Source organism: Felis catus, chromosome B2, assembly GCF_018350175.1.
Source record: "Felis catus isolate Fca126 chromosome B2, F.catus_Fca126_mat1.0, whole genome shotgun sequence".
Lineage (NCBI taxonomy): Eukaryota > Metazoa > Chordata > Mammalia > Carnivora > Felidae > Felis > Felis catus.
This window is the reverse complement of record NC_058372.1, coordinates 117,180,201-117,192,741: the sequence shown is the minus strand read 5'-3', so window position 1 is coordinate 117,192,741 and position 12,541 is coordinate 117,180,201. Positions and strand designations below refer to the sequence as shown.

Here is a 12,541-nt window from a genome sequence, read left to right as displayed (position 1 = left end):
GGAGGTAGAATTAGGTAAATATCGGGGAATTTACACATATGAGAAGATTTCCAAGTACTTAGTTTATTTTCCTTTTTTTTTTTTTTTTTTTTTCCATTGATAGCCATCAACGGACAGTGCCTTCTGCTTGGCATACCTTTTAATCTTGGAGTTTAGAGAATTGTGGGTTTTTTCCTTTCCTTTTCTATTTTTTTTTTAAGTCTTACTCTTCACAAGGAAGTCAGAAGTGTGACAAGAAGGTGTGATTTTTAATTTACACCAGAGTCTCGCAAATAATGACTTTTCACACCGAGCTAGTGCTGCTTAGCCTAGGGGAGGAGCTTTGTGGCTACTGTTGTCTTAGCAAATTAAATCCACTGCTGTAATTCAGCAAGACATCCTTCTATATTTAACCCTTGTTTTCGGTTTTGCAGGTTGGTGTTTGTGAATGCTTATTACTTTGTAGTGGACTTGTCTTCTAGGAAATGGATTTTGAAGGCTGTTACCTTTTCAGATTGTGCGGAGTATGGAAGGTAAACATGTTTTCCCTTTCCACCATGCTAACTGCGATGTTGGAAATTATAACTGATTCAAATGCACAAACATGAAAAATACAATAATAACAATTTTGAGAACTTCTAGCGATAAAATTGACATGCATGATCTAATAAAAATTTCTATCTTTCCTTAAGGCTCCAATTTCTCTAAGAGAAGCTTTGTCCTGTCTTTATGGAAGAGCCAGGGTCTTACTGAACACCTACCTCATTTAGATCAAGAGTTAAAATAGGAAGTAATGTTAAAAGATGAAAAGTTTTAAGTTTTTTCTGTTCCTCCCCAGTCCATTTAAAGTAATTTGGATTGAATTATAAAACACAGGGAATGAGCTGTTAAGAGAAATTTTAAAAAATTATTGAAATTGCTATACTTTTATGAGGTTTCCTAAGCAGTTGCAGAAGAAGAGTGGCCTGTAAAAATAACTGAACAGTAAAGGAACATAACTTGCAAACTTTGTATACACACACTCATTTCTGATTATGAACACACTTAGTTATTTTCCCACTTTGAATTTGCCCGACACAATTTTTTTTTTAAGTTTTCAATCAATGTGCTCATTTTTCCCAGTTATCTTACCAAGCATAAAGTTCTAGCACTGAATAGAATATAGAAGAGTATTAATGGAAGGAAGGAAAGAAACATTCAGATTCTTCTGAGAAATCTGGCTTCTACTTCCTCCTCCTGCTAAAACCAAGTCCTCAGAAACACTACAAGCTAGCTCTCTTTCCTAGCTGGGAACATCAAGGGGTTAAACAATCTTGGTTTACTAAGAATCTTGTCAGGCTTTTATCTGATCCTTCCTCCCTGCCTCCCCTGCCCACCCCTTTTGTAAATGTCAACCACTTCCTGATGAGCCTAGTAGTGGTGAATTTCACACCTTTCTTTTCTTTGTGAAGAAACCTGGGTGTTAATGGTACAGGATTGGGTACCATTGTACGGCTTTGGCTGTCTGTTAGTAAAGCTGAGGGATGCCTGTGGAAAAAAAGTAGGAGAAGGTGAAGAAATTTGAGAAATGAGACTAGGAAATAGGTTCAAACCGGTCTCATTTTTTTAAGAGAGTATTTGTTTTATTAGTAACTTTTAGATGCGTATTCGGAAAAGAGTAATTTTCAAGAAGCTTAATATTGAGAGTTTAAGAGTCTGGCAGAGGGAGGAGCTGAGATTAGAGAGCTGATTGGAAAACAAAATAAAAATAAAAGAACAACAATCAGAGAGAAAAACTGAAGAATCCTTCTCTGACCTTTTATTCTACAGGTGTATTTACAGGACACAGCAATGGAAACTTGGTCAGTTGATCAGGTCTGCAGTTGGTTGGTGGAGAAAAACTTAGGAGAGCTAGTTCGTAGGTTTCAAGGTGAGTTGTTTACACTTTGAAAAAATCTTAACACAGCAGCCTAAATATTGAGTGTCCTCTCTTAACTGCTAATTACTCTCGGTGCCTAATGCATGTGAATGGGGGTGTGGAGTCCTTGCAGTAGGGAATTTTCCTTATTCTACTGACCGTGGTAGAGTTTGCATTTGACCTAGCATCCAGAGGAGAATGGAGTATTTCAAAAAGAGCTCAAATAAGACAAAGAATTAAGAGTTAAAATACATATTTGATATATGCATTTGGCAATTGCTTGTATCTTTAATGCAGCATGTGTTCTGTTTGGTGTGGGATTTACAAGTTTTGGATATTGCCTGGGTGGTACTAGTAAGAATGATTCTCTGAAAGATTTTTTTTTTCCTTATAAAAACAATGCCTGTTGCAGAGAAATTGGAAGGGGCAGGCCTTAATGTGGAAGTAAAAAGTGTTATCGCGACTCCATGTTCTGAGACTTTCTTAGGAGCAGAGAGCAACTGGGAATGATGCGGTATCAGTGTTCTATCTTTGTAAAAATAGAGATAATATTGTAACTTCAGAGGACAGGTTTAGAGGATCCTTTTAACCCCAGATACAATTTTGCTTGTTCAGAGTGCTGTGTGTTATTACAATGCTTTACCAGGCAAGCGTGCAGAAACATTTTTTTTTTTCTTTTTCCCAGAGGAAGAAATAAGTGGGGCTGCTCTTCTAGCACTTAATGATCGGATGGTTCAGCAACTGGTAAAGAAAATTGGGCACCAGGCTGTTCTGATGGATTTAATTAAAAAATATAAGCAGAAGAGTCCAAGACTGGAGCCCCCTGGAAGCCCTAGAGAAACAGCCCCTCTCCAGCGAGCAAAAGCTGTCTCACCGTAAGTCTGGTCCTGAATGACTTTCGTGTTGAGGCTGTGCTTTCCCCAAGCACAACGTTTGGGGTTTAAAACTCTGAAAACTGGGACCATTTTCAGCTAGATGGTGTGTACAGTATTTCTAATATCTGCATCAAGGACACTTTTGCAAAGTTTTATGAATCAAGATCCTTTTTTTTTTTAATGCACCACTTTTAAACACTGACTCCAGTTGTTAGGGAAGTCCTGTAAGCCGGGCGTTCCTATACAGAAGGCTCTGTAGCAGGTGGTTGAAGTGTCCATACAGCAGGAGTGCGAATGGACTCCTGAAGCTTGGGTCTTAAAATCAGGTTTGGGGAAAGGTATCTCTTACTGTTCCTTTGCTTTTCCCCAAACTTGTTTATTTATTTATGTATTTATTTATTTGCCAAGGATTTCTTATAGTGACTAATTTATAATCTCCTCTAGAGGCTTGCACGGTATAATTTGCTAAAGACTCTTGCCACAATGAGCTTTCTAATTTCTCCCTAGAATGCTAAATGCTAAGATCACATCCCACAAAAATCATGTGGAAAAAATTGTGGTGCCTTTGAGGTTCAGGGATGGTTTTGTTTGTTTGTTTGTTTGTTTTTATCACTGACTAATGCAGTGAAAAGGAATGATAGCAGAAATTACAAAATTAAGATGCTCACTTTACAAATCCACACCCCAGGATCATTTCAAGCATTCTGACTTGTTTTTTTTTCCCCATATTTTGAGACTTTTTGCAGTTTCTAGTATTAAATAATTATTCATTAATTTTTAACAGAAGATTATGATGTTGATGAATACCATTCTATGTCTTTAGTTTTTCAGATCGTATCTATAATAATATGTATTCCTGTCTTGTTCTTTGATAGGGAATACAATGTTAGGGAGACGTGGCCCAAGTAATTTTATTTCTAGAACATTTGGTTATTTGGAACATGGAGGGGAAAAGGTAGTCTTGAAGGAATGGTCCACGATCAGCCTGAAGATTCTACCATCTGATTTATTTGAAGGATTTCTCTTAAACGTTCTTTTGACATATCTATGTAAAATCACACTCATCAATATGTGACTTTTGATGAAGTTCCCATTGTATGCTTCTATTCCTTTCCAGCAAAGCGTGGGTGTGAACCTCAAACAGCTCTCACAGTAATTCCCAGCATTCTTGGATGAGTTGGACTTCTGAGCTGGAAGTTCCCTTCAGTTGACTGGAATCTTGATATTGCTTTAGGCACAGCTTGGAAGAAAACAGACAGCCTTGTTTCCACTGCAAAGCAGTTTACAGTGTTCTCTAGTAAATGAGAACTAGCAGGACTTCCAGGAAATCTGGGCTTAATTCCTGGTTCTACCACTGCCTTGCATTAAGTTAAATGTTGATACTCCTGTTGCTTCTTCTGTAGGTTGTGAAAAGTAATTCAGTACCTAACTTCATGTTAATTCACTGATGTTGGTTGTAACCTAAGCTTTGAGAAAATCTTTCCTCCTTCAAATAGTCTCATTTCTTTGTTAACCTGGTCAAGGAAGCCAGTTTCAAATATTGCCAAGACTTGGAACACTGGTAGTCCAGGGATTTTTGAGTGGGGGCTTTTCACTCTACCCAGGAAGTAGCTTATTCACTTTAAGGATTGGTTAAATTAATCTGGTACAAAACCACAGTTGCTGGTGGGGTTATTGGTTATATTTGGTTTAAACGCTTATTGGCTATATTTGGTTATTGTCAAATATGTTGTCATTTGACAAATGTATTATCACATGGGAATCATGATAATGAAGAGTGGCATGAGAATATGCTATTTAATTAAACCCTTTCAGGCAGTGCTAAATAAAGAAAGGAACTTGGTGCAGTAGAAAGAACCCTAAAGCTGGGTATCAAAACACTTGATTTCAAACCTCTCTTCTGATGATAGCTACTCCTCTAACCTTGGAGATTTGCTTGGCTTTTTTAATTTTAATTTTTATTTTTTTGGAGTAAAGACTTTTTTTAATATGAAATTTATTGTCAAATTGTTTTCTGTACAATACCCAGTGCTCATCCCAACAGGTGCCCTCTTCAATACCCATCACCCCCCCCCTCCCTCCCACCCCCCATCAACCCTCAGTTTGTTCTCAGTTTTTAAGAGTCTCTTATAGTTTGGCTCCCTCCCTCTCTAACTTTTTTTTTCCTTCCCCTCCCCCATAGTCTTCTGTTAAGTTTCTCAGGATCCACATAAGAGTGAAAACATATGGTATCTGTCTCTCTCTGTATGACTTATTTCACTTAGCATAACACTCTTTCCAGTTCCATCCATGTGCCTACAAAAGGCCAGATTTCATTCTTTCTCATTGCCACGTAGTATTCCATTGTGTATATAAACCACAATTTCTTTATCCATTCATCAGTTGATGGACATTTAGGCTCTTCCCATAATTTGGCTATTGTTGAGAGTGCTGCTATAAACATGCTTGGCTTTTTTTAGATTCAACTGCAAAATGAAGTGGGCAGAATGAATAATGCTCAAGACTCCTTCTAAAGAGCCTATAGTGGCATTTTATATTGGAGATTGCAGATGGGTTTCGATGTGAGTACAGATTTCTTTTAGTGGCTAATGGTTGTCTAGTATGTTATTTTGAAAAGTATTTGTAGGCCACATCTGGAAAGGATATTTGGCATCCTATTTAGATGTGAGCAAATCATAGGAATATGTGCTAGGTAGGAGTATTTACAGTTGCTCTTTGGTTGTTGTTCTTGTTGGAGCTGGAAGAAGAATCACAGGCCGCCAGAAAGTTCGAAAACCAAGCTCAGCTCCCGGCTCTGCTATTCAGTAGATTGTTGTGGTGAACAACTTGCTTCTCCTTCTGGGCTTCAGTTGTATCACCCATAAAGTGAGGGAGTTAGTGGACTGTGGTTTGAAAGGTGTTACATTTCACAGATAATACACCATCTCCCAAAATGGCAGAGAGTGGAGAAGTAATCGGATGGAGTTAATCACTTTTTTTTTTTGCAGGCTAAGGATATTAACCCATAAGGATATGTTCAGTTATCGCCATCATTTCAAAGAGGACTAGATTGCCGTAAGACCATTTATAAATATGACCAGTTGGTGAGAAAAGCATTGGGAAGTGGTGTCAGCCTACCTCCTGGCGCCTATGAACCACTGCTTGAGATGACTCCAGTGCTCCCGTGTTACTTTTATTTTTTATTTTTTTCCGTTCTCTTAGTCATACCCCTAACGTGGAGCTTGGAGGTGGACACAGATTATGGTGTCGTTACGGGCTGTCTTCTCCCCTCCGAGCTGCCATGAGATCCAGTGGTTGTGGCTCCCGTTGAACAGCTCCTAACCCAACTCTTCTTTCTTGGTGACAGGGATGAACAGTCCTCTAGCCCAGTCAACCGTGGGAAGCACACACCATCTTTCTATCCAGCTGAAAACCTTGATAATGGACTAATTGACCAAAGAGTACTGAAACAGAGGTGGGGTTGCTAACTTCTAAACATTTAAACATTTTAAAGCCAAATGATAATATTTGTCTTTATATTTTGAGATTTCATCTGTTTCGATGTATTTCGAAAGCGGAAACTTTTCGTTTTGCTGCAAGGGAATCTTTTATCAAGTGATGAAGAGATTTGGTAAAAGGTGACGATGAAAATTTATGAGCTTTATATTGAAAAAGTGAAGTTTTGAAATGATACCTAGCATCTTTCAAGTACATGTTAAGGAGAAAGAAGATTTCTCTGTCATAAACTGGGGTGATTGGCAATAGCCACGAAAACGGAATTTATTTAGTGAATCGTGTCCTCTAGCGTATGCCTTTTGTGGAGTCTTTGTTTTGGCTCTGAATTTTGTAGTTGTGGTTGTTTTTAACTTTACTGCTCTTGATGGAGACACTGCTTTGGTAAACACTTCCTTATATTCCTACGTTGGATTTTATGTGGTAGTGTATTTCAATATATGGGCTACGTTGGAACAAAGGGAAACTATAGACCTAGAGAACTAGACCCAGGAATATGAAAGTCAGACAAAGTTCTGGGGGCAGTTGCAGGTAAGATGTGGTGCAAAAGTCATGATAGCTTATACAGCATTTCCGGTTCCTGGCCTATGTGGTTCATGCACTAGTCGTGATGCATATGGTTTTCAGCCACCGACCAGCAAATGTTTTCCTTTAAATGTACTGTCATTGAAGGGAGAAGATGTCAACTTGCGTAGGAGAATAATCAGGCAATAATCAAGCCGGGGTGTGGCCCTTTATAGTTTTCACAAAACTTTTACATTACTAACTTCTTTAGTCCACAGCAGTCTTGCAGGGTGGCCGTTAGTCTCTCTTTTTTGTAAATCAATAAAACTGAGATTTAGAGAAGTCAAGAGGCTTCTGGAGAGTTTTCCCTAATATGCTATTCTCACCTCAGGCAGGATCTAGGGCCATCAGGGCAGGACCTCAGGGGACGAAGGGCTGCAGCCTCAGACCTCAGGTGCCCGGTCCCAGTAATTCCTCAAAGGCAGGAAAAAGCTGCATCTTTGATCAGGAGCGCTTGCAAAATGAGCCTCGGATCTGGGGTGCCCTCTCTGTCCTCTTTCCTTCTTCACCGTCTTCAACCTTGCGTCCCATCCCTGGGCACAGAGACCCCAGCTCCTGAAGATCTCTCAGTGTTAGGGCCCATCGCCTCCTGTCTGGGGTGGTGAACAAGAAGGTGGAAGGCAATGACCTAGGTGAGACTTAGTCCCGATGGTCTTCCTATGGTTCAGAAGATGTAAATCCATTTTAAAGGTGGCTTCATTCTCCTGCTTTCTGCTCATGGGTGCTTGTTGATTTCAAGGGCTTTCCTTTGATGTGGCTCTGGGTGTATGGAATAAGCCATGAGTTCTCAACTACTCCTTCCGTTAGCTTTAGCCCCCAAAAGCAGCAGCCAGTCCCTTCTGTAACTGTTCAGGTGTGAGTAGAGAGAAGAGGAGAGATGATTAGACCCAGTAGTGTGACCCTAGTACCACGGTGAATCAGTATCCAAATCTGCACGATGGGAATAATAACAATAATACTTTCTTCATGGTACTTTCGTGAGAACCATCATCTAACCATGGATAAAGCCTGCCAAGTGCTGAGCACAGTGGAAACACATGGGAAATACTCAGTGTAGCACTATCACCGCTCCGGGAGCACTGTTCCAGGTGGTATTGCCACTTGCCATAGGACTTTTCTCTCCCTACTTGCTGCCAGTGGGAGGTGAGGACATAACCTTTTATGGGTTCTGTAGGTCTTTTCTCTTTTTCTAGGCCTTCTCGTGACATTTCATCCTCATAATGGTTCTGTGATACCTGCAGGGCACGATGATTATTGCCATTTTTTTCACACGGTTGGTCAAAGGAAAACTTCCTGGACCTCATGGTAATTCTCATTCTTCATAGAACTCGGTAAGGGAGAGAAAAAAACAGTCCTGGCTGAGAAATGGAAAGAAATAGGAGGGTTTGGAAACCAGAGCCAATATTCCTAGACCTTTCTCTGTAATCAGTAAGTGTTTCCTAAGCTATGTGACTGCCCCTCACTATCCACAAGCACCTCAGAGTTACATATGTTCAAAAAATGAACTCGTGTCCCCTGCCTTAGTATGTATTTGAGTGCAAGAGACACAAAACCACTCAAACTAACATAAGACAAGGGGGGTTTATTGTAATAAAAACATTTCACAACACACAGAGGCAAAACATGTAAATTCTCTGGGCCTGGAGGAAGCTGTCCTTGCACTCACGGAGCCATGCGATGGCCATCTCTGTCTCTGTTCTGCTTTCCTTGTCTGCCTCATTCCCTTGCTTCTCCCTAGGAGGGTGGATTTGTCCTACTACTCATGGCTGCTCTGCCGTGTGCAGACTGGCTGGCATATGACTACCGTGCCATAGCACTGACTCCACATTAAATTCTCCCTGAAAACAGCTCAGGTTATCCTAGTCAACCGATTCAGTCTTTCAGTGTTGCTTAGTTCGGTACCCAGGGAAGGGAAACTAAGGGGTCCAGCATGGATCAGCTGTCTCCTCTTGGGCAATCAGTTGTGTTGTGGGTAGAGACAGATTAAAGACAATGCACCTAGTTTAAATATTTTCACTCCAGTTCTGCCCTTTATCTAGAGCCGTGCCTGGCATGGCACAGATTTTCTCCCTTCCCACAGCCTATCTCAGACAGGGGCTCCATCATCCAGCTCCATATCAAGGGAGCCACCCTTGATCCCTTCCTCCTGCCCATCTGCCTAGCATGTTATTCATTCAACAGGGGTTGATTAAGGGCTGTTGCATGGCTTTTGTATTAGGCTGTGTTGTTCCCTTCCCTTCCCTACCTGCTCATCTTTGAAGATTCTGCTCAAAATCCCTCTTTAAAAATTTTTTTTCAACGTTTTTTATTTATTTTTGGGACAGAGAGAGACAGAGCATGAACGGGGGAGGGGCAGAGAGAGAGGGAGACACAGAATCGGAAACAGGCTCCAGGCTCCGAGCCATCAGCCCGGAGCCTGACGCGGGGCTCGAACTCACGGACCGCGAGATCGTGACCTGGCTGAAGTCGGATGCTTAACCGACTGCGCCACCCAGGCGCCCCTCAAAATCCCTCTTTTAGAAGAACCTTCCATTTTGTTATTCCAGGCCGGGCAAAGAGCCCTGCATCTGTGTAGTATCCTCTGTGTGTCTCTTGCGTGACTTTTAAAAGTAGTTAACGGAACTGGTCGCTTTAAAGTCTTTATTCTCTCATTAGACTGAAAGCACCTTCTGGGCAAAGACCATGCCTTATTTGTCGTTATAAACAGTGCTGGCACAGTCCTTGGCACGCAGAGTCTACGTAGGAGTTTTTAAATTGAACTGAGGGTATGTATGATCCAGCGAAAGACTGAATGTATCTTCGTGGGGCAGGATAAATGTTTGAATAACGTCAATTTCTTTTGCGATCTGTTGATACAATTCATACTAAATATGCTGACTTTTTCACAGGGTTCAACTCCAGGAGTTTATAAGCCACTTACACATAACAGGCTAGAAAGCTTACATTGTTTGGCTCGAAGGCTTTCGTGAAGCCACGTGCTTTTAAGAGACAGGGAGGGACAGTGGAACAAGTGCCCACTTTGGGCATGCACCTGCTCTGGAATCCTGCCTCCACTTGCTTGCCAGGTGGTCTCAGCACAACAGAGGGTGGGAACATCCACCTGCATGTGTAGTTCGTGAGGTCCAAATGGAATAACATATTCAAGTACCTGGCATCTATTAACACACCGTACAAGGTGGCTGTCGTTCTTGTGATATTTTTTCCATGAACACGTGCTTTCCACTCAGATTATTTGCAAACAAGAAGAAAAAGAAGGCTCCAGAGTCAAGCTGTTCACCTGACCTTGGCTAAGTCTCTACTAGAGATGTGTGTGTCCCAGGGAAACACTAGGGTGCGGTGACATAGTGCAGGTTTTTCTGGTGATAGGTGATACCACGCTCTTTCCTGAATTGCTTAAATGCGCGTCTTTGATGTAAGGAAAGGATTATGAGGATCCATCTTAGATGTGCTCGTGACCCTTTGGAAAGAGATTTTTTTTTCAATGCCATCCTTTGTTTTTCATTTGTACAATTTGCTTCCCTTTTAGTACTTAATAAGGCATGAAATCAAATAAAGAGGTAGAGGTTTCTTAAATGTTACTTTAAAAACACTTTGCTTAAACTTTAAGCATATGTGTGCAGATGTTTTGCTTCTCCCTTAGGGCATAATTATAAATTAGTCATGGTTTCAAGCATATTTAAAAATCATCTTAATGATTTTTTCCTTGGTCTACATTTCCTTGGAAATGCTCAGTGATCTTACCCATCTGCCTAAGCTCAGTAAAGCAAATGGCAGTGGGTCCACACTTGATGTGTCGTCCGTCGGCTCTATCATTCAGCTCAGATAAGGACACCACGGTCATATGTGCCTCTTATCCAGTGCACAAAAAAAAAGGAGGTTCAATGAAGCGCACCAAAGACAACAGGTGATAAATTGTCCCACGTCAGTGGAGCAAGGACCCGTCAGAGGGAAATGCAGGATCGCACCATCTCCCACCACAAGGTGTATATAATCTGTACCTAAAGCATCTGTGCTTTGTAAGTATTACATTCTAACTTTAGTCCTTAATTGGAGACTCCCACAGTGCACTGAGACAGTAAATGCTATGAGGAGTCCTATAGACAGAAAACTCATTTCACTTTGTTTGACCCAGAATTCTTTCTCCATGCAACATCTGTTAATATTACAAAAAACACCTTAGGAAATACGGACTTAAAGATTTCTTAGCTAAGCCAACGTTCATTTCATATGTAAATATTTTTGTGCCAGGTACTTTGTTTAGGCACTGAGGATACAGTAGTGAACAAAGCAGACCAAACCTCCTATCCCACAGTCTAATGGAGAAGAAAAGTAAAAAAAAAAAAAAAAAAAAAAAAAAAAAAAAGTGACACTACATTATAATATATTTAAGTGCTATGGAGACCAATAATACAAAGGAAAGGGAGGGGTAGATAGTGAGTGGCGTGAGTGTGTGTGTGTGTGTGTGTGCACGCGTGTATTCAGGAACGTTCTATCTCAGCACTTTCAGGGAAGTCTTTTGACTTTGACCAGGTGATGCTGGAGCAGAGACTCAAATGAAGTGAGGGATACTGGCTCACTAAGCTAGGACTTGGTGAGTTTCCTTCAGTGGAGGATATCTGTGGGCCCAGCCAAACAAGAACTACAGAATCAGGGGAAATTGGGCTGTCACACTGATAAATAATTCTCCGACTCCTGCGCATTCCCATTAAATCTAATATGAAGTCTTTAGAGAGCTAAAGTAAGCTTGAGTTCTAATCTTTTTTCCCTCTTTGTTCAGTCCAAAAGCTACTGAATATACATCATGAGCTAGGTGTTAGGTAGACTGTGGGTGAGGTGGAGGGCAATTTAGTCCTTACCTAGGGGACCTCCGAGTCTAGTAGGCAAGAGATAGGGAAGCTAATAACTGCAATATTGGGAAAGGGATGAAGAAGTAGAAATTCACAGGGTACAGAAATAGCACAAAAGAGGGAGAAATAGGACTTCCAGGGAAGTGAGTATGGAGAAGGCCTCTGTGGGGATTTCGAACACTGACTAGAAACTTATCTAAAGGAAAATAGGGCAGGAAAGGAAAAGGGCATTCAGAGCAAAGCAAACAGCACGCGCCAAGGTACAAACACCTGAAATCGTATAGGGACTTCTGTGGAGTCGGTAGTTTTGGACAGTGAGAGGTAGCAGTGGAGACAATGGAGTTGGTGGAGATGGTGGAGGTGCCATTCAAGAGGTAAGGAGGTTCCGGGCTGTGTCCATGAGCAGAGCAACTGTATATGAGGTTCACCTGCAAGATTTAAGCAAAATATATCAGCGCCCTAGACCACTGCTTCTCAAGCTCTTCTGTACTTGAAAATCACCTGGGCGTTTTGTTAAAATGCAGATTCTTATTTAATAGGTCAGGAGTGGGGCCTGAGAGTCAGCATTTCCAATAAGTTTCCAGGGAATGCCAATGCGAGAGCCACTCTTGAGTAGCAAAGCACTAGACCAATAAGAATTTCTGGTGACGATTTGGGGCGCCTACGTGGCTCAGTAGGCTAAGCATCTGACTCTTAGTTTCAGCTTAGGTCATCATTTTACAGTTGGTGAGTTCAAGCCCCATTTGGGCTTCATGCTGACAGCACAGAGTCTGCTTGGGATTCTCTCTCTCCTTTGTCTCTGCCCCTCCCCTGCTTGCTCTGTCTCTCTCTAAAAAAAGAAAAAAAAAAGAAGAATTTCTGGTGATGTACAATAGGTTAAATGTTTG

At 41.2% G+C, this 12,541-nt stretch overlaps 1 protein-coding gene across 2 annotated transcripts in view; it reads left to right on the top strand.

Moving 5' to 3' along the window:
* The first annotated feature begins 1,415 nt into the window (after positions 1 to 1,415).
* Positions 1,416 to 12,541, top strand: part of SAMD3 (sterile alpha motif domain containing 3) — a 55,638-nt gene continuing 44,512 nt past the window's right edge. Inside the window, exons 1-4 of one of the 2 annotated variants that reach the window (XM_045058032.1) lie at positions 1,416 to 1,529; positions 1,789 to 1,888; positions 2,562 to 2,751; positions 6,098 to 6,205. In XM_045058032.1, the coding sequence (XP_044913967.1) occupies positions 1,810 to 1,888; positions 2,562 to 2,751; positions 6,098 to 6,205 (377 nt within the window). In that variant the 5' untranslated portion in view covers positions 1,416 to 1,529; positions 1,789 to 1,809. The other variant, XM_023254349.2, reaches the window with a different exon arrangement.